The sequence below is a fragment of the Passer montanus genome, unplaced genomic scaffold (genome assembly GCF_014805655.1).
Source record: "Passer montanus isolate IOZ18808 unplaced genomic scaffold, ASM1480565v1 scaffold123, whole genome shotgun sequence".
Classification (NCBI taxonomy): domain Eukaryota; kingdom Metazoa; phylum Chordata; class Aves; order Passeriformes; family Passeridae; genus Passer; species Passer montanus.
Window position 1 is genome coordinate 172,154 of NW_024359056.1, and position 22,354 is coordinate 194,507.

At 47.0% G+C, this 22,354-nt stretch overlaps 1 protein-coding gene across 2 annotated transcripts in view; it reads right to left on the minus strand.

The window, feature by feature from the left end:
* DPYSL2 (dihydropyrimidinase like 2) overlaps nucleotides 1-22,079 on the minus strand; it is a 52,535-nt gene extending 30,456 nt beyond the window's left edge. The window contains exons 1-3 of one of the 2 annotated variants that reach the window (XM_039698321.1): nucleotides 21,711-22,079; nucleotides 8,538-8,626; nucleotides 7,115-7,299 (exon numbers count right to left, since the gene is read on the minus strand). In XM_039698321.1, coding sequence (XP_039554255.1) covers nucleotides 7,115-7,299; nucleotides 8,538-8,626; nucleotides 21,711-22,061 — 625 coding nt within the window. In that variant the 5' untranslated portion in view covers nucleotides 22,062-22,079. Of the gene's footprint in view, nucleotides 1-7,114; nucleotides 7,300-8,537; nucleotides 8,627-11,835; nucleotides 12,031-21,710 lie in introns of those variants that run through there. The other variant, XM_039698320.1, reaches the window with a different exon arrangement.
* Nucleotides 22,080-22,354: the final 275 nt, after the last annotated feature.

Sequence of the window (22,354 nt, forward strand, 5' to 3'; positions counted from 1 at the left end):
TGCTGCGTCAAGCTCACAGGAAGGCAAAACATGCAAGGCGTTGAACACTGGTGGGGAGGCAAAAATTCCCTGCCCAGAAAAACAGGCCAAGAAAAGAGCTGGAGGCACCACTTCCTGCTGCTTCTTTGAAGACCTTGTCAAGACCTGAAGGTGATTAAGACACTTTATCCAGCAAGGTTTAACACACATGCTCTGAAAACCTATCACAAGCAGCAAATGATGTTACAAGAAGCGAGGTGGATAATTTAATTTTATTTTTTATGATTTTTTTTTCCATCCACAGCAGACCTGGAGGAGCCAACTTTTGCACCTGCCCCCATGAAAACATCATGTACATTTTCCATTGATGTAAGCACATCAGAGAGAACCACTGGCTCTTTACTTCTGTGTCATCTCTAAGGCCTGGAACTTGGGGATGAGAGCACTGAACAAAGAAAGCAAGAATTTGGGGATTTTTGGGACTTTTCACAAGGGCATGTAGTCATAGGACAAGGAAGGTGGCCTTAAGCAGAAGGAGGGCAGGTTTAAATGACATATTAGGAAAATTCTTTATTGTAAGGGTGGTGAGGCCCTGGCTCAGGTTCCCCATCTCTGGAAGTGTTTAAGGACAGGCTGCACAGGGCTTGGAACAACCTGGTAGTGGAAGGTACCATGCTCATGGCAGGGGGGTGGAACAAGATGATCTTTAAGGTCCCTTCCAACCCAAACCACTTTGTGATTCTCTAAGAAAAGCACTTCAAAGCAGCTCTTCAAGCAACAGAACTCTTCCCCACACATTGGGAAAGCAGCATCGTTGATCCCCAGCATTAAATGGAATAAGATGCATTAAGTGCTATTGCATCAACAGACAACACAGGTTAATTTCTCCTGAAATAAATCCCTCTTTTTGGATGCATGAAAAAATCTAGGTCAGTCACATCTGCACTGTCAGAACTGCTGCCACTCCAGCACTTCTGTGTTCAGAACTAAACCAAGCTCCAGCACACATGGAATTGATTCCATCCCCTCCTTCCTGCACAGGGAGGGGCTGGAGCAGAACGGGTCAAAACAGACAAAGGGACCCCTCACCTGCTCTTTAACAAAAATCAGTGCTACCAAGAGGCAGAAGGATGGGAGAGCAGGGAGAAGAATGAGAGAAGAGCAAGGGGCAGGATCCCCAGCAGCTCTGGGGAATGAAATGATGGTAAAATAGAGAAAAATATCCTGACTGACTCAAAAATAAGCCAGGCTAGACTGCAGAGGCTTCACAGGACTCCAGCCCAACACCAGGGCGAGTGATTTCATCTTTCAGCACTGAGGGGGGATGACAGCCCAGCTGAGTATGTGACACCAGTGTTAAACTCCTCACCACACCACACCACAGGTCTCCTGCATCACCCCAGGCACAGCCACGCAGCTCCTGAGTGCCTGTGTGCTCCTCACAGCACAGAGGTGGTAAACAATAGCTACAGCCCAAAGGGTCAAAAAATGCCCCCTCAGCACACACAGAAACACACAACACAGCTGAGGTCTGCACAGCTGTTTCCTCCTGTGCTCTCTGGCAAGGGACATCAAGGACTTGGCAGATGCCCATGAGCCCCCACTGGAATCCCCACCAGAACAATGGGGGATCCCATCCAGCACTGCTGGGATGCTGGGAGCAGAGCAAGCCCCAGACAGGCTGCACGATCTGCTGCAGGCAGAGCCTAATGGACTTAGAGGGGTTTAAAAGCTCGGCAAGGGAAGCTCACACCAGTGAACTGCCCAGCACTGCTTACAGCCCCACTTTCTCATTAAGGATTTTAAGCCTGCCCTGAATGAAAGGTACAAACACAGGAAGCAGCAGGAAGCTGGGAGCTGGTGAAGCAAAGAGATTTAGGGTGAATCAGGGCCAAGGCTGGTGTTGGGGGTGTAATAAGGACCAAGGGGAGCTGGAGAGAGGAGGGACAGGGCAGGAGGGACTCTGCACCTCTGTGTGGCAATGCCATGATTCCAGTCACAGAGAGCAAGGATTCCCACTCACAGAAATCCCCAGTAATGTGTGGACGTTTTCACTACGTTTCTAGAGAATCAAACATTTCTTTGGGGCAGAAGAACTGCTGCCAGAAAGAGAAATGAGTTCCAGAGCCAGGACAGCCCATCTGCAGGGCTGGTCCCAGCACACAGTTCCTCTTTCTTGTCTGGGTGCAAAGAGAAACAAAACTGGGGTTGGTGCCTGTGGAACAATGCAGTGCTGTGTACACACAGCCAGGGACCTGGGGAGACACTGCAGCTCTGGTCACTGCTCTTGGATGCAAAACACTTGGTTTTAAAATTCCAGCTTGGCCACAAGTCCCTGCCTGACCACTGCTGCCACCTCCTTCTGTCTCTGCTTCCCTCCTCTTACTCTCACCATTTGGACTCTAGACCAGCACAGGATTAACACTGATAATACAAAATAAATGCACCCAGTAAGGTAGAATAGGATTTCATCTCCACTGGTGGGTTTAAATACCACCCCAAACCCTCATCCTGTCTAAACCCCACTTTAAGCTGAGACCATCACAGTGTCTGATCTCCTTTGGGGCATTCTCTGTCACACTTAGATCAAAACCCAAGAGGTGAGAAATCATTCCTGACTAGAAACATCTCCTTCTAGGAAGGTGGTGATCTTCAGAATGACCTGGGAGACACGGTGTCACCTCGCTTTGAGTCTGATTGTGGCTGGGCAGCTCAAACCCCTGCCATGTGGCCCACAGGAGCTCTTTCATAGCAGCGTCAGGAATTAGGGAGCCAACAGCAGCCCATGTGAGGCTCCTCTTCATTTCCTGAACGTCCCAAGATACACAGGCTCCCCTCCCCAGCCTTCCCTCCCCATGTCATTAGGATAACTGCTGCTCGAGTTCAAAAGGCTGCTGGCTTCCAAGCCACCAGGCCAGAAAAAGCTATCATTTCTCTCACTGTAATTTCTCTCTATGATTATAACAGTGGTTGCCTGAGTCAAGAGAGGCAATGTCAGCAAGAGATTTCACCCAAGGACAGCAGATACCAGAGAAGAAGCAGAGTGTGGGAGGAGGGGCTCAAATGTGTGTGGGAGCTGGCCTGGATGGATGGAGCTCTCACTGGGACATTAAACAGGCTCAGGGATCAGAGAGCCAGTAAATATACAGAGCTTAACTTTTTCATCCCTTCTGCAGGGCTGGGAGCACAAGAGGCAATCGTGCCCCTGCTCAAATCAGGGGAAGTTTTTCCACTGCTTTTGATGGGGATTTCACCCATCACAGTTAATCAGCAACCAAACCATCAACAGGCTCCAAGAGGCCACCCTGCTCCTAGCAGGGATTCTTCCTCCTTCAGCAGCTCCAGAGACTGGGTTACATCCTGGGGTATTAACCTAGCTCAGGTTGGGAAAACAGGGGCTCAAAAATAGGTGTGCCTTGTGCAGAGCCAGGCATTGGGCTTTGGTGTTCCTTGGGGACCATCCCTTGCAATTCAGGATGGTTTGTGAGTCTATGAAAAATGCCATTTTTAGCTCATCAAAACTTTGTAAAGGGCAACTTCAGACAGAGTCCTTTTCCGAAATTCTGGAAGGACTGTTCTCTTTCCATGGAATACAGGGAAGTTTAGGGAAGCAACCAGAACAGGTTGGAGCATAACTAATACTCTTCTCTCCACCAAAATTCTCTGTCGAGCATTCTGGAATTCTCCTTTCAACTTAATGGCCAAAAAATGCATTCTGACATTTCAAAAGGGCGAGAATCCAAGTTCTTTTCCCAGAGCAATGTTATCCTAAAACCCAGAGGAGGGCTTTTCAGCTAACATACCCACACCAATATTTTTCTAAGGTGGGGACCAAGAAAAGAACTGTGCAAATTGTCACTGCAGAAAAACAAAGATATCACAATACGTCATTTCAGGCAAAACCAACTCTGTTTGTTCCTCTATTAGCAAAGTCAGCTGGAGCCTTGCCTTTGGCACTGCAGAGGGGAGAGACAGAAGGATCATAGCTGGAATTCCTGCTCAGATGGCCTCAGGGGAGCCAGCAGAAAAAGCAATCAGCCCTAACTCCTCGGTGGAGCAGCCTAGGGAGAGCTCAGGAAAGCAAGGGACAGAGAGACAAAGGGGCAGACTTGGATCCTCATCCCCAACCCCTTTTCCCTGATTGGCTGGGAAGTCCTGGACTGGAGCTCTATCTGCTTCCCACCTATGGATAAATGGTGCCACAAAAAACACACAATTGTTCCATTTGACACCAGGACCCATCTGATTCCCCCTCCCTGATGCTGCAGGGATGAACTTAGAGAGGAACAAGCAAATGAGGACAGAGCTTGGAAATAACAGGTTACATTCCCGTGCATTCCTTGGATGTGTCTGCCATGAGAATTAAAGGGGCAACATTGAATTTGATCTGAGCTGAAAATGAGGTTCACCAAAGCAGGTCCTCCAGATGAAGTCCTGGCACTGCAGATCAATGCCAAAACTCACCGAAGTCAGAATTTCACCCACAATTTTTACAAACCAATCATCAGTGGAAGCCTATCCAAGGTTCGTGGCTCAATTTCACTGAAAACTGCATGCAAAATAAATATTTCCCTAAAATGATTGTAAAGTAAGCAGCCTTAAAGTGCCCTCCAGCACAAAAATGTGAAATAAATTTAAGTATTAAGCTAAGGAAGCTGTTTGTGTGCCCAAAGTGAGGGTTATGCATAGAGCAGAAAAACAGAGTAAAGGTATTTGAAAATAAATCACACAAAGTTTGCTTAAAGCACTAAGGAGGAAATTGGTTGTTTTTTTCCACAAATCTCACATCCAAAAAGAGGTGTTTTTTCCTAAAAAAGACTGAAGGACAGAGACACAGCTGGATACAAGTCCATGGGAGGAGCAGATTCCCCTTCCAAAATCCCAGCATTTAAAACATACAATGAGATAAGAGTGTCATTTTCAGGCTGCAATTTGTGGTATTGTGAATCCAGTTCACTAAATATTGGCCTCTTAATCATAAGAGAAAAAAACATTGTCATCCACCACAACTCCCACCTGCTCTGGGGAAGCCCAAGGGCCACTCACCAAGAGAATGCTCACCACAGCTTCACTGTGGAAGATCTTTTTCCAAATGCTGTAATTTTGCTCAGAGAAACAGCTGAGCTGACACAGAGCAGAGGCTTCAAAGCTTTGAAGTCCACTTACTCTGGATCATTCATCCTGCTTTCCACTGCTCCAGTTGCTGATTCCCACCCATCAGGAACGCCTCTCCATCATCCTATTTAGTCCAATTAGTCTTTGCTGCAGTCTCAGGAAGATTTTTTTGTTGTTCAGAGCCGATTTTGTATTTTGGTGTCTTTATCTGAGATACTCAGGATGGTAAAGTTTAATCCCTAGCCTCCTCTAAATGGTTTGCTCATGGTCATAATCCAAATTATGCTTACTTCCACAGCTGTAAGAGGAGAAATTATAAAATGGGGTATTCTCCTCCCACCTTTCTAACTCAGAAAAGCGTTACATTAACATTAGTGAGGTATTCAGGTACTACAGCCGTAAAGGCAATAAATATTTACACACATAAAGGATTTCTGAAACAGAAGGCTCTGCAGAGGTAAAATTAGGCAGCCAAAGTAAAGGGCTACTCCATAAAAAAATTGCCAAACCAATTTCTACTTTCAAAAAGAGTCACTGAGGGGAACAGTGCTGCTGAAAGGTCACATGCAGATAACAGAGAATGTTATTTTGATCTAATTCAACTTAACAAGGAAGAACAAAATGGTAATTCAAGTGTGAACCAGGTACTCTTAACAAAGGAACACCCAATGAAACAAAGTCAATGAACTGAGGCCAAAAATAAAAAAACCATTTCAGTGCTATTAATTTAAATTGACATCAAGGATTTGAAGGAGAACTGGGTATTAGTGTGCACAAAGGGACCATCCACAGCCACATCCCCTGCGTGGGTGAGGTTATCTACAGACACAAACCTCACACTCTGAAGTGATAATGTTATGAACAATAATTTTCCAAGTTATTTTAAGATTATTTCTTTGAAACATCAGACTAAGACCTACTTCCAGCCTCCTGTCAGTCAATTCAAACCCACCCACCAGGCCAGGGATCAAGGACTGCTCACGATCACACTCTGGGAGGTGAAGGTGTTCCAGACCACGCAGAGCTTGGTTTGAACTGAGGAGAGTTAAACTGGCTCCTGGCTGTGCCTAAGATCTCTTTATACCCATGGACTGGACAATAGACACTAATACATGTTCTGAAACAGCTTCTTTTACTCCTCTGTACCTGAACTCCCCTCCTGTGGAATGGCAGCACCTGAGAGTACATGAAAGACTGTGAGATGCTCAGATTTTGGATCAATTCACACCTTAATCCCTCATTCCCACATGCAGCAACAGAGCCTGGGACACCATGGTAAATTTTTACACCTGATCAGCTGCCCTGCAACGGAGGGGTTTCTTTTTCCCTCTGGCTCAAAGAAAGTTACAAGGTTACAACTAGGACTTGTTTGTGGAGTTTTAAGATCCTGTGGCAAACAAAGCAGGGACAGGTAGCCTGGAAGTCATTCCTGAGGCATTTTAGAGGCAGAAGGGAACGTCAAAAGTATCTAATCCTGCTGCCAGCACAATAGTCAGTCTGCCTTTTTAATCTTGAGGTATTTTCACTTCACAATTCCTCTCCTCCTCCATTGGAGATGAGCCCAAGCAGAGCCACACTAACAAAAATCCTGGTGGCTAAAGCAGATCCTGAAATAAGTGGCCCAGTTTTCAAAGACACACTGAACACTGGCATCAGGCTTCTGGATGTGAGAAACACAATAGATATCTCTCCACAGACAGGGGACCAAGGCACAGGAATGTGGGGGATCTGCTCCTCACTCTGGAGCCAAAGGTCACAGAGACACTGGTTCCAGCAGGAGCAGACCCAAAAACCTGCTGAAGTCACACCACCAGCAAGGGCAGACAAATTAAATGAGTGACATCTGCAAGACAGGGAAATACTGGGGTCCTGCTTTTTCACTCCTATTCCCACAATCTTTTCCTGGCAACCTGGCCAGACATCACCCACTGGTTCAGAACAAGGTGACTCCCAAAGCTCCTGTTCTTATCTGGGAAAGAGAAAAGCCCAGCTTCGCTGGAAGAGGAAAGCAGGCACTTACTGATCATGGTGGTGCCCCCAGCCAGTGCAGCCTTGGTCCCTTGGAAGAAATCATCAGCAGATGTCATCCCCTGCTCTGGCATCTGGAACCGGGTGTGGACGTCGATCCCTCCAGGAATCACCATCCTGCCGTGGGCTTCAATAGTTTTCACTCCCCCTGGCACGATCAGGTTCTCCCCTATTTGCCTGGGGAAAGAGGTTTTGAGGAGCAGGTCAGGCACACCCAGGTGAGCAGCCTGTAAACAAACACCCCTGTGCTACTTAGCCTAGCTGCAGTTGACTTTTTCCATATAAAGCAGGGCACAGGATCAGCACACACAGAGCTGAGGGTGCTTCACTCTTCCTGTGGAAGCAGTTGCATAAAGGGGAGTTAAGTGTGCAATTCCTTCAGGACTTTGGGGCAACATTAAAGCAAGGAAAAGAAGGAGCCCCTCTGGAAGGGGCTGTGCAGGTCATGGATGATCACTGCACCCAACACAGCTTTCCTGGGGCTGGACTTTTTAAAGCAGCAGCTCAACACTTGATTCCAGCTCTCTTACAAGCAATTGGTTTGGGAACACTCAAAGAATTTTTGCTTCTTTATTTTCTACCTTCCTCTCACATGTAAGTATTACAGACTCCCTACACAAACATAAAGTGAAACAGATATTGGTTACCAAATTCCTGGTGAGACCCTCAGAGGTCTCTACAGTCCAGCTCTTCACAGACCTATTTTTAGCAGTGCAGTAGTGGATGCAATTAATTAGCTGGCTCTGGCTGGCTCCTTTAACTTTTAACCTTGATTTAAAAAGCACATGTGCTGGCTGTTTAGCCAGAACAGGAAAATTCCTTGTTTGTAACCTCTGGCTTGTCTGTTTTTTCCTAGGAGTAATTTTCCAAAGAAATCTGTAACACATTTAATGTGCCAGGAACACATGTTCCAGGCCTGAAAACACAGAAAGGGGCCTGAACCTCTTCCACTACAGGGTCCTTTTTTACTTGAAGGGGGCTTGGAGTGATCTCAGCATCACAGACCCAGAGAAGTCAGCACTGCAAGAGACTTCCAGAGGTCACCTAAGTCCAGCCTCCAAGTCTAAAAGAGAATTGTGTTAGGATGATGAACTCTGAATTCAAAATATCTGAAGTCATAACTCAGTGAAACTTTACAGCACAGATAACTTCAAACACATGTGTCATCTCAGCATGGGGCTGCTCTCATGGCTAAAATTAAGCACATGTAAGTACCTCCTTGGAGCCAGCAGGGTTTGGGCCCGGTTTATTTATTCAATACCCTGCTTTTAAAGCTCCTTCATTAAACAACAGGATAGATGTGGAAATATTCATTTTTCACTGTAATTTAATAGATCTCTCCAAAATTAAGCTATTCCAGCCAATCTGCAGTGCATTTCTGTACATACCAAATTCCACCATGAGGCTTCACTTACTTTATCAACCCATCCTCCATGTAAATGTCTGCATAGAAGGACTGGTCATCATTAACTATTTTGCCACCTTTGATCAAAAGACGATCGCTCTACAACAAAAGAAGCACAGCACAAGACACAATTATTCAATGGGAGAGCTGACAGTCTGCAGTGTCACTCCAGAGATGAAAGAGGAGGGAAGGCAACAACTTCTGCATTATTCACCAGCACACATCAAAACACGAGTCAACTGCTGCACTTTCAACTGGAAAGATAAAATACTTTATTTCATCTGCAAGGCCTTTCATCACTGATGATGCCAAAAAAAAAAAATCAGAATGAGGAAAGAGGTGGGTTCCAGTGATCTTATCTACTCTGGCAGCTTCAGTCCTATCTGAAGCCTGCCACCATCACCTGCAGCAGCAGGACTAAATCACATTTGGAAGGATGTGTTGAACCACATCTCTTATTTCTTTCAGCCTTGGTCGTACGCAAAATTTCCTATATGCACCCACACAGTGGAGTCACTGCTTGGCTCAGTGTGAGTCAACTGCTGTCAGGGAAATGGCCCAAAAGTCTGTTGCCAGGGGTTACACAACACAAACAAACTCCTTTGGTCCACTTCAGTGATGTTTTGATGCAGTGGATCCAGAGCACCACTGCAGAACCAGATGGAAATATACACATATTTAGCAAATTAGGGTTAAGGGAAGGATATGCAAAACAGTTATTAAAATTTCCTCAAATTAGAAGACAGTTTGGCAGGAACAGAAAGGTAATTATAAAAAGGCAGCTATCAGGCAGCGCGATTTTATCCCAGCCAGGGTTACAGCTTGCTTCTGCAAGATTTTAGGTCAAAAACAAATGTTGGCTTTTGTTTTGTTTTCTTCGTTTTTTGTTTTGGTTGGGTTTTTGGGGTTTTTTTGCAGTAGTCATAAACAAGAGTGAAACCCACTGCAGATGGGGAAGAGAGTTAAAAGTGGCTGCTACATCCCCTGGTTCCTTCATTCCCCACATCGCAGATGCATTTTTATAGCAGATGAATATTTAAAGCAAAGCACATACAGGGTGTGAATCTTTGGTTTAAACCACACCTTTGGCCCTCAGATCTGCGCTTGTACTTACTCCGATTCTTTTTTCCTTTCTCACAGAAACACCTTTGTAAGAGAACAAAGCAATACCAGCACAGCCAAAGGCTGGGGAAATCAAAAGCTGGACTTTTAACTCAGAGGTGCCATGGACTTATAGAAAAAGTATGTAAGAATTTATAGATAAATACATATAAAATAGTGACAGAGTGCTCAGGGCCCTGATTTTGAGGTGTCAGCTCCACTCATTGAACAGAAGGAACAATCAGGCATTTTCCCAAATTCCTCATAATAAAGCTGAAGAGTTGGAGCACCCAATTCTCAACTGACACAGCTCTTTTAGCACCAAAAGGGCTCCAAGAATTGTATCAGATACTGATTTATCTGATACTGATCCATCTTTTGTATCACTGCTTAACATCTAGGAGATGTTAAGCCCATCTCCCTCCTTTTCTGCTTCTCCTTCCTCCTCCTGCTGCAATGAAGAGTTCCCCTGGATAATGCTACTGATTTCAAATACAAAGAAACCCTCAAATTTTAAATTTAGGAGCTGCTGCAAATGCCAATAAGCCTGAGTGAAATAATGTAGGGTGTGAAAAACCCACTTGTCTTTCAATACCAGCCTCTCCAGCAAACTGTCTACATGTTTACCACTTCCAGAAATACTGCAGTGTTGATGCCCACCTCCACTGCAGGCTCCTCGTGCCATTAAAATGGGAGAGCCCTGCCATGGATGTCACCAACATCCCAAGTCTTCACACACTGGGCATCAATTAGGGAAGAAGAAGGGAAAAAAAATGTATGTAAAGTGGCCACAAAAACACAGCCTGGAGCATTTTAATGATGCTTCTGGCAGTAACCAGGGCTGTGCTGCTACTGGACTCTTGAGAGGGCTCTGAGATCAGGATGAAGCCTCCTGCTCATCTCAACCACCTTGGAGACAAAAGCACACGCAGCTCACATCCCTGCGAGGGCCTGCCACCAAATCTGTGTCTATTCAGCAGCAAAATCAGGGCAGCCACACATCCATTATCCTCCTTTTTCCAGTGTTAGCCTCGGTGGATAATCCCAGGTTCGCACAACAGCAGAAGCAGAATCTGATTTTTCCTACTCCTTTGCAGGAGGATTGGGTGCACAGAACATAAATCAGAGCATTCAGCCAGAAGAAAAATGCGTCATGCTACTCCTGGCCCGTGACAGGGATTCAGCAGGAACCTCCATCACCCTTTAAACAGAGGCAGCTTTTTTAACTCTTTACCATTGGACTCTTGGAGGGAAACTGACTCCCCTTTCCAGAGAAAAAATAATTTTAAAAAAGAAGGATGCACCATTTATCAATAACCATTATGCACATCCCCTGCCTCCCTTAAGCATTGCAATTGTACAATCCCGCGATTCCTGCCCAAACCCGACACGTCAAAGCCCCGTTTCAGAGCTCCTTTTCCTGCCCCCGAGGAGGAGGAAGGAGGACGGGGAAGGGTGTGTCCGTGGGGAAGGTGAGGAACCGCTGCCAAGGATGAAAAACTCCCGTGTCCAAAAAAACAAGCGGCTCCAGCAGCCCGTTAGTCGAGGATATCTTACGTAACCAAAAGTTGGTACCCTTGGATCTGCAATACCTGCCCTAAATCGGCTCCCACAACAAGGAGACCGAGGGAGGGGTTTATATAACGGCTCCTTCCCTGCTCCCCCAGGACCGCACCGAAACCTGCGCCTTGCCAGAAGCTTCCTGGCGAAGAAAAGGCTATCCTGGAAAATGCCCAGCGCCAGCCCGGCGGGGATTGGGGTCTCGAGCTGATGCCCTCGCCCGGAGCCGCCCTGCGCCGGGCTGGGGCGGGCGGGGATGGAGCCCCCGGGAAAGCAGCGAGCCCCTCCTCGGCACAGCCCCAGCGCTTGGAGAGCCCCTCCGGGCACGGCCCGAGGGCAGGGACCCCTCCCCGGGCACGGCCCGAGGGCAGGGACCCCTCCCCGGGCACGGCCCGAGGGCGCCGAGCGGGGTCCCCGATGTCCTCCCGGGGCCGGCGCTGCGCTGCCCGGGGCGATGCCGCCGAACCCGCCCCCGGCCGGGCTCAGCCCCGCCGGCCCCAGCCCCGCCGCGCTGCAGCGCAGGAAGCGCCGCATTATCCCTGATCCCATTATCCTGCCCCAGCCCCGCATCGCTCCGGCACACAAAGGGCTCCATCCCCGCGCACCCCTCCCCCTTCCCCGCCGCTATTCCCCTGCGCTCCACTCACCGTGATCCGCGGAATATTTTTCTTCCCCTGATAAGACATCTTGGGAAATCAGCCCCCGATGTATTTATTCAATAATGTTATATGTTTTTTAAAGAGAAGCGCGGCGGCTGCTACACCGCTATTGTCTCCCGCGCAGCAACTGCTCCGCAACCTCCCCTCCACCAGTGTGTAGATCAAGAGGAAAAAAAAAAAAAAAAAAAAAAAACAAAAAAAAAAACCCCTACACAAACAAACAAAAAAACACACCAAAAAAAACAGAACAAAAATTAATCCCCCGAGACCAAATCACTGCGATCCCAGGGAAGGGGAGCGGGGGAGGGGGGGGCGCGGCGCAAGAGGTGATCGGTGCTCTCCGCAATGGCAGGAACGGGAGAGGCAGCCAACCCTGCGCGTCTCCCTTTCTTCCCTGCGCCCGGAGCCCGGCCCAGCCCAGCCCGGCCCAGCCCAGCCAAGCCCGGCCCAGCCCAGCCCAGCCAAGCCCGGCCCAGCCCCGACCGGCGGCGGGGCGGCAACTGCGCATGCGGCCCCGCCGCTCCAGGGCCCGTCCGCCCGGCGCGCCGCGCCATTGGCTGAGCGCCCGCGGGGATGCAAATCAACGGCGGCCTCTGCCCAATGGGAGAGCGGGGGACGCGCCGGAATGCAAATGAGCGGTGGGAGGGGCTGCGCGGGAGCCGGGAAGCGGGCCGGGAAGGCGTCGGGATATCTCGGGATATATCGGGATATCTCGGGGTACACGGACCGGAATCCATCGGGACACGCCAGGCACCGCCCGCCCGGCCCCCGCTCCCACCGAAACGCTTCCTGGGGGCCCCGGGTTAGTGAAGCTGCAGCGCTGGGCGGGGCTCCGCGAAACGACTCCTTGGGGGACGCCAGCAGCCCGCTGTATTCCCCGCCGGGGCCGCGGCATCCCCCGGGGGAGCGGAACGACCCCACTGTTCCCGGGGGTGTCGACAGCGGCACGCCTCCCCCGCTGAGGCTGTACCCCATCCCGGGCGGAGCGGGAGCCATGCCCCGTTCCCGGGGCTGCCCCGCACGGACAGAGCCGAGGATGCCCGCTGGGGAACTCGCTGCTTTCCATCGTCTTTGTCCTACCCCACCCTTCCTGGCGCTCCCAGTTACCAAATGGTGGAGGGGGGGAATGAAGATTTGAAGCCACTCCCGACGCTTTGTTTTCCCAGTCTGCCTTCTCCCACACCTCGTCCAGAAAATCCAGCCCGGATCCAACCCCCCACAGACACCTGTGGTCACTAACCTGAAACCTTAGTGCCAGGGAAATGTGGGCTCAGAGCTACGCACCCGGGCGTGGGGGTCCTCTCCATGGTCCCTCGGGCCATTCCTTACTACTCCAGTGCTGCCAACTCCGTGTTCCATGTTTCAGTCACACTTGGAGTCAAATTTCTCAGTCCCTGAACTCCATAAGCTGGTACTTCAAGGAAAGAAATGCATTAAATGGCATAAATATCTCCTCATTGTTTGCAATGCACTTGTCCCAGTGCAGGGAATGGAGGTGGGATCCGTAGCCAAGCAGGTTCCTCTGACATCAGCTGTGCTGGGGTAAGGTACAACACAATTTTTGGAGAACTCAATGCCACAAATTCACTTCTGCTTGAAGATTATAAATAATAATTAATGATCAAAAACTTACCTTCTTCCCTCACCCATGATGAATTTCACATCACACAAACTGCATCTTTGCCTGCCACAAAATTGTGATCTCTACATACCCAAACACACCGTGCACAGCCAGTAAGAAATTAAACCTTTGGTCTAGGAGAGCAATAAATCATTATAAAGACAACAGCTGCTCAAACAGACTCCTGTCAGGATCTTTTGTGTTAATTTCTTCACAGGAAGCTCTAAGGAATATAGGGAAGCAGTTTTTCCTGGGTATAGGTAGGATATCATACAACACTTAAGGACCTGATATGACAATCAGTTAATATCCAATTAGCAACAAATGAAAAAGTGGCTCATTATGACAGTGACAAAATTATTAATTTGTCAGCCTGTAGGATTTATTTTGATTTAATGCTTAGAATTGACAACCCTGAATGAGTTATCCTGAGCCTCTGATGTGTGCTTGAAGAAGTTTTGAAACCTTAGCATATTTTTGCTCAGAACATGACACCAGAAATCTACATCAGGTCTCTAAATTTAGACAGTGCAACTGTTCCTTTTTTTTTTCTCTTTGATGCTTATTTTCCTCCTCAGTTTAATATCTGAATGGTTCCATGCCTTTTATTTGCAGGTAGGAGAGTACCAGAGAGGAATCACAGACTGCCCAAGGTTGGGAGCTGGCACCCAGGCCTTGGGCAGTGGATCACAACACACCTAGAGCCCATCTTAGCTTCCCAAACACACCTCTTTCAATTTTCCTTTTTTTATTTAAAAAAGGCTTCTACTGCACATGGGCTTCATTCAGAGCAGCAGTTCTTGAACTTATTGTATTCCATAATCATATATTCCATAACTTGGACCCAGCAGTGACTAGAGTCAGAAAGCAATAACCAATCTTCAGGTGACACTTAGCTTGTCTTTCTCATCACCTTGTTGCAAGAATCTCAGTAATACAGAATGAAATAAATTCAGAGATTAAAGGGTTGGAAAATCACAGTTGTTGAAAATGCAACGTCTACACAGCACCAAATTTTTAAAACTTCCATAATTCAGGACTAGAATTGAGCTCCCAAGTGTCTCTTTTAGCTCCATTACAGCACACCAATATGCCCCAATTTTATTTGCTTTTACTAATGAGCTAAAATGCTGTCAAAATACATAATTTTAAAATTATTGTAGTTGCAAACTCGCTTATTTAGCCTTGCTAAAAAAAAGGTGAGGAATGGAAATTGCCTATTGTATAATCTCACATGAGGGGAGAGGAGGAGAAGGGCTAATGGACAATGTTGGGATGAGAACAAGTGGGGAACAGCCTGGAATTACTGAAGTGCATCTTTTTGGTTGGTTCTGATAGAGTTTGGAGCAATCTGGTCCAGTGGAAGATGTCCCTGGCCATGGCATGGGGTTGGAACTGGATGAGATTTAAGGTTCTTTCCAACACAAACCATTCCATGATTCTCTGATAAATTCCTCTGGTAAATCTCTAGTTTCTGCATAAATTCTCCTACAAGTACAATGAAGAAAAGTAATTATGAAACGTCAGAGGCAGGAGTTGGGTCCTTTGTTAAAAGGAGAGAATTTAACTTCCTCATTAAATCCTGGCAGGGCTGGATCCAGCCCTGCTGCTCTGCAGCAGTGCTAGGATATTTTGAGAAGTGATGGGATAGCTGGATAATGCTGATGCACTTTGTCTACCACAGGTCTCTTGATGCACACAGGGGGCTGAACAGGATAAAATTAAAGGTGTCACATTCATGAGCACTGTCTAAACAATGCTAATCAAGGGAAGGACAAGAGTGTCCCTGACCCATCCTCAGGCTTCAGGTATTTGGGGGAATATTGGCCAGGATCATCAGCAGCCCTTCCTGCCCAGCTGCTGCAGCACTTCTTTTGAGGCTCTTGGCAGCGAAAACTTATTTCATGTTAAAGGAGCATATATATGTCTAAATTTATATCCTGCAAAGGTCTAGAGGGAAAATGGCACAGGAATATGAGAATCTCTGTGCAGTGATAATCTATGCTAAAATCATCAAAATAAATCTATGCTGAAATAAATCACCACAGGCATCAGAGGAAATCAATTTACATCAGCTCTGAATCTTAACTCATAGATTCTGTGAACTACCATAAAGCACTTGGAAAAGAATTTTATTCCCACTGTGGAGTTACTGGATGGTTGGGAAAAGAAGTATTAAAAAGAATTTCTTCCTCTGTGGAATTTTAGTGTAATGGTAACAAAGCCCACAGAATTTCAGCAACACCCAAATTGCTTCTACTCCTGCTGAATACTTAAAGGTGTGTCCACAATGGCATTTTGCCATGAAATTAAAAAACCTGCAAATGGAAATATCCATTTTAAAACCTAATGAAAAGAGGAATCAGAGATGAATTTAAATAAACTGGGCCAAAAGTGTTTTCAGAAGTTCACCCATTAGGCCCTAATTTTCTGTCATGATCCTGCCAATGCCAATTGTTGCATCAGCTCCAACTCTGAATGATTTTAAAGGAGTTTTCCATGGATCCAGGAACGTCCTGCATCCTAGGAAGTGTAGGGAGAATTAAATCCAGGCTGATACATGGTAGGAGAAGTTACATCTGTCCTTCTCAAAGGATTATGAAAGAACTGTCCTTTACTAATCACTGTAGATTAAATTACTGAGAGGAGTTGTACTTGACAATGAGCATCTCTTGCTTTATTATCTTAAAGGAGAAAATTAAAATTAAGAGTCATAGTGTAGAAACGACCATGGGGGTCAAACATGTTACTATGAGGAGGTAAAAATCATACATCTTCTCAGAGAAACAGTCGGATTTTTTTTTTTGCATACAAAAAAAATTTTGAGGGTAAGATTCACTTTCTAGCCACACAAAGAGGTCAATCAAAATGTATATTTGATCTGCAAATTAAAATGAACTTTCCAATTGATTTTCTTTCTTTTAATATCCAGAGAACCCTTCAGGAGGCCCAAAAATAGCATTTTAAGAAGGCTGTTAGTGTTGGAGTGTGTTTCTTAGAGGAAACGTCCTGAGTACCGTGATGTGAATTATCCTTAAGCAATACCAGCAATTAAACAATTCCCCATCATGTACCAGGGAATGAGCCAGGCTCTCTTCAGGGTTCTAGACAGGGATTGCTCTGTCAGGGGTTATACAATCCACAAAAAAAATGTGCTATTCTCTCCAAACCGCTCACAGCCACATCCTGCCCTGACCTGCACCACAGCTAAATGCAGAATTTCTGGAACAAAGGCATGGGACATTCAGGCCTCACTGTCAGTGCCTCTCCCTTTCATCCTCTCGCATCCACAGGCCCATGGGAAGCGTGGGCAGGTGCTAAGAAATGGCTGTTTTCAGTGATGGTACAGTTTTTTAACATTATAATCCCTTCTCCTTCCCCAAAAACATACAGGGCAAAGCATCAGGCTCTCAACCACTGCTGTCCCTGCTTGTGCCAGCCAGCTTTGCCTTCCTCTGAGGTGCAGGATGATCATGACTCAGGGAAAAATGGAATTTTGACCTTTATTTTCCCATGCTGAGAGTCATTCCTGCTCCTTGGGAGGGGATTACAGAACAGGACATTGATAATCACACACGAGTGCCAAGAAGTTTGGATTCTGGTAGTTTTCTGCTCCCAAATGCTGTTGTTTTATAAGCTAAGGGAGTTCATGAAGACACATGCCCCCAGCCCCAATTGAATTTTGTTGACATCATTTTCCAATTTTACAACAACTTCCCAGGAGATACACCCAGATTTGATGTGCCACAAGACAGACGTGTGATACAGGGAGTCAGACACAGTCCTGCAGGTAAAAAAACCTCAGGCAGACCCTAAATGACTGCTCAGCACCTACTAAAACCAGATGGAGCCTGTTAAATGGTGTCTAGGGAGGTGGCATAAGGGTGGCACACCAAACTGCCACTCCCATGTGCCAGTAACTGCATTTATCCCTTGGGATGCAGCCTGTGTCAGCTCCAAGCTAAGCAGGAAGATCTGGCTCCAAGAGTTTAAATTTTCCCATCAAATCTTTAACCAAAATCATCCATTGGCTGTGTATCAAAACCCCTTGTTCATTCCTGCATGGAGGTGTGGTATTAGTAAATTCTACACATAAAACCACTCCACATGACACCCATTGGATGTATAGAACAGCAGCTGTGCAGAATGATGACTTTCAGAAAAAGTTAAGAGGATTTTGGCATTTTTGCTCCTCACTGTTGGTTTTGGTTATTTTTTTTCCCCACAAACCATCCTGACCTATTGGAAGAACATGCAAGTCATCCTCCCTTATGATTATTTTGCAAGCAATGATTGTCGAAACAAGGCTAGAAAAATTGCAGGCATTGTAACAAATTAAACTCAGGACTGCATTTCCAGCTGTCTGGAACAGCTCCTTTGTTTTAGACAACAGTTCCATTAATGTTCCAGAGTCTGTGATTATTTGAGCTCTCAACAACATCCTGTTATTCATTATTTCTCTCCAGGAATGAACAACCATGATCCTGAGAGCTTTGAGGTTTTAGGAAAAAGTCCAGTCATGTTGCAAGCTTCATGACAGTGTTTTGCAAGTGAGTCCTCTCCTATCAATTCTAAACTAAAAACATTTTCCTACTGTCTGTTTATTCATTGTTGTTATTTGTTACAATAGGCTTTATTGGTTTAGTCTAGCAGTTTACACACAGTGCTCTGTGCTTCCCAAATGGCCAGGAACTGTTTTAAGGGAGGCAAAAAAAAGAATGCAAAGGTGCACAGGGGAAACACCTAAACCACTGGAGTAACAACAAGATGGCAAATGAAGGACAGATGCAGGATCCCAGGTCTTGTACTGGTGTTGTAGGGTCTGAGCAGCTACTCAGGCTCTCTGCAAACCAGATTAAAGCCCTTGTGATCTCTCTTGCATTTTAAACCTTGCTTTTCTCTATAGATGTTCCCTAAAACACTGTCTCTCTTCCAAAAATGTCAGTAGGTGAATAGCAATTACAGATATGTGAAATCCAAGAAATACACTAGGAGAAATTGTCTGGCTCAAGCAATCAATGGCCAAAGTTTTTCAAAGCCCAGATAAATGCCCCTCTCTCAAGACTTGTCATGTAAGAAAAAGGGAAATATTGCCCTGGCATGCCATTCCAGCAGTCCCTGCTCTGGGACCAGGAACCTTCCAGCTTCTGCACTGACTACAATACAGAGGTGATGGACAACAGAGCTGGAAGGGGCTGTAAAAGGCTGAAAAGGAGGCTCAGGGGGGACCTTGTGGCTCTGCACAGCTCCTGCCAGGAGGGGACAACTGGGGGGGTCAGGCTCTGCTCCAGGGAACAGGGACAGGAAGAGAGGGAATGGCCTCGGGCTGGTGGATTCAGGCTCAGGGTGGATTCAGCAGGAATTTCTGCATGGAAAGGATGCTAAGGAACTGCCCAGGGAGGTATGGAGTGCCCATCCCTGGAGGGGTCCCAGGAAGGCCTGGATGGGGCACTCAGAGCTCTGGGCTGGGGACAGGGTGGGCATTGGGCAAGGTCAGACCTGATGATCTTGGACGGCTTTTCCAACCGGGATTATCCTGTGGGTAAATCCCACTGCAGAAATTGATCTTGGAGGTGCACAGCAGCACCTGAGAGCCAGGCCAAGAACCTCTTGCCTCATTTAAGGAATCGCACATCTGAAGATTAGGTTCTTGGCACATCCCAGTGTTGGGGTCAGGGAGCACTGAGCACTGAGCAGGGCCCAGACACTACACCAGCAACTCCAGGAACAGGAACAGCTCAGACAGGGAAGATGAGAAAGTTCAGATGGGAAACAGAAGCACAGTCAGTTCTCCAAGGCCTGGCAGCTGGGAGCAGCAGAGCTTGGCTCTGAGCTGAGCTGCAGACCTGTTGAATTGGCCACCAGAGACGGAGCTGCAAACACTGCTGGAAATGAGGCTGAGCCTTCCTGGTGCCTCCAGAGATGATCTTAACCCTGAATTATGAGGCAGCACAGCCCAGGGGCAACACATGATGGCTGCAGAATGTCCCAGGCAAGACAGACACAGAGGGATTTGATTGCCCTTATCTTGCCCCACAAAACAATATATTGCAATTTAATGTGGAATAATTACACCCCCTTTTTTATCCTCTTGACAGTTGAGACCTCAGACAAAAATATTAAAAATATCTTGTCCATATTGCTTTGTTAACTATTTCAAAGGGGATTGTTAACTATTGTCCATATTGCTTTGTTAACTATTTCAAAGACAAGATCTTTCTATATGTGACAGAAAGGATGACTGAGTTTTAAACCCATAAAGCCAATTTTACTTTCTGAAGATTTAACCATTGATTCAAGCTATGGGTGCAGTCAGCTGGAAAACCAAAGCTAAAACATTCCTGCAATAAATTCCCCATCCATAGCATGACATTTATCCCAAGAGACTTCACTTACCACCAGTGCTCACCACCCCTCACATCACGATCCATTGGCATCAGTGTTAAGTAAAGCTAATGAAAAACAACTCAAATGTTTTGTATCATTCCATTATTTCATCCCCTCAGTTAACATTTAGACAATAATCTTTAAAATAGAACCAAAACCACACTTTAAAAAATAGTATTAATATTCTCAGTGGATTCTGATTTTGAACAATGTTGTGCTTAAATTTTTATTATACTGGTACCATTTAATCAGAAAATAATTTATCTTTTCAGAGTTGATGTATATCCTGCTTATATTCATGCCCCACAGGACATTAGATTGTCCAAAATTAGCTCTTAAAATGTCATGAATAGCAGAGTCTTTGACTCCCCAAGATGAAAAAGCCCTTTATTCTTGAAATGCACCTTGATTGGTCCAACAAGACTAATTAATCATGGAAAGTTACTCCATTAGTAGACACTCCAGCATGATCAGAGCAAACTTCAGGCATCTGTAGTGGCATATTTTTGTTTGGGTTTGGGAAACCAGGTTTGGAGCAGTGTGGAGTACATCCTCCTCCTCACTGGGGCTGGTGTGTGGGAATTCTGAAAATCTGTGCCTGCCTTTGTGAACTCTTTGTGACAGCAGTGGTTCTACATGTGGAAATATGGCTGGATGGAGCCCTTAGGTCACTGCAGCAGGGGCTAATTTGGGGAGGATGAGCCTCTAGTTTATATTTTATAACTAATACATTTGATTAATTTATATTTTTATATGACCTCCAGTAATACTTCACGTTTCTGAAAGCAGGGTAAAGTGGTGAACAAGCCCATATTCTGAATTCCAGGCAGACTTCTGCCCAGCATACACAATCCATATTGGAATCAAAAACCAGAAGGCACATCCTAGGAGCAGCTTCCAGAGGAAAGGGCTACTCTATACCCACTGGGAGACAACTCAGAGAAACTCCTGCCTTATGCCAGGAGTTTAGCAGGCTGCTGGTGGGTACTTCATTCATTCATTTCTGCTCTTCAAGCCTCTGCCAGCACTGTCAGAGGTGTGCACTGAGTATTTCCTGGCTCACAGCTGAGTAAAGCTGGTTTAAATCGATCTATTGAGGAAAGCAGATGGGCATGGTCAGGCAGATCTATGGGTTCAGTGGGTTTTGCCTCTGGAAGAAGATGGGCTTTATTACACCCTGACAAATCCAGAGAATGAGAAGTATCTGCAGCAGTCTTAAAATCCTGGGAGGAGTTCTGGGTTGCTACGAGGATGCCACATTCCTGTGAAAGTCCCAGATCTTCCCGAGTCAAAAATTCCCACTGTAGCCAGCAGCCCTCCTGAAAATTGGCATTGAAATGCAGCTCGCAGGGGTCGCTCCGGCGCCTGTCCTCCCCCGGGAGCAGGGGTAGGAGTCCCCCCTGGAAGAAGCCTGCAGGGATTTGATCCCGGTAGGTGGAGGCTCATTGATGTTCTTTTGCTCACAATCGCGTTTGTGTTCCGTAAGCTGCATTCCCTGCCTGGGTGGGGCATTTCCCTACCTTCGTGCTGGGGAATCGCCTAAGGAACAAAAAAGTCGCTGTTTCTCCCCAGACTGGAGGGCAGGGCGGGGTGGGGATGGGGAGGTCTTCTTTCTTCTTGTGCCCCCCTCTCGTACACCTGCAGAGAACACGCGGACAGCGTTCGAGCTCTGGGGGGAAGCTCTGCGAGAGATGCTGCTGCCCAGGGGAAGGCACGGGCTGCCACACGGATGCAGGGGACATAAAAGCCAGCGGCTGCAGGTGGAGAGGATCCGTCCTCTCTGCAGCCTGTCGCGTGCCCGACTTCACATCACACAATATATATATAAATATATTCTCCATATATATGCACCCACCTTGTCATTCAGGTTCTGCAGCGCCTCCTTCCCCGTGGCACTCCTGATCTCCACCTTTCTCCCGAATTCAACAGATGGTTCCCCTCCCTTCCCGCTCTGCTTGGAATAGACGGACTGAGCATCCGGACCCAGGTGGGCAACATCCTTCTGCTTTGCCACGACTTTGTTACATCCCCGGCCCACCGAGAGAGAGTCGAAGTCGATGGTCTTGTTCTCCAGGGAGCCTTCCACCGGGCAGAACATGCCACAGAATTTCTGCCGGGGCTTGGGACTGCCCGAGCCCAGGTTTTTGAAGAAGGCTGGCACTTCTTCTTCCTCGCACTGCCGCCCGTTCTGCTTCTTCTCAGCCATGGCTGGGGTGGTCTCCCTGCTGAGGGGGAATACAACAGCAGTAACCAGGAGGATCCTGCGCACACACACACACACACACACACACACACACGGAGAGAAGAGGTGGGGAGGGGGAAAAAGGAAAGCGATAGGGAAGAGACAGATCTGGGTCCTAGAGATACGGCAACATCAGCTGCAAAGGGCTGTGCCCGGCAGGTCCCCTGCCCCCATCGGCACCAGCCAGGCTGTGGCTCGCTCTCTCTCTTTGATGCAGCGCAAAGTTGAGGCAAGGATGGGGCAGATCCTGCTGCAAT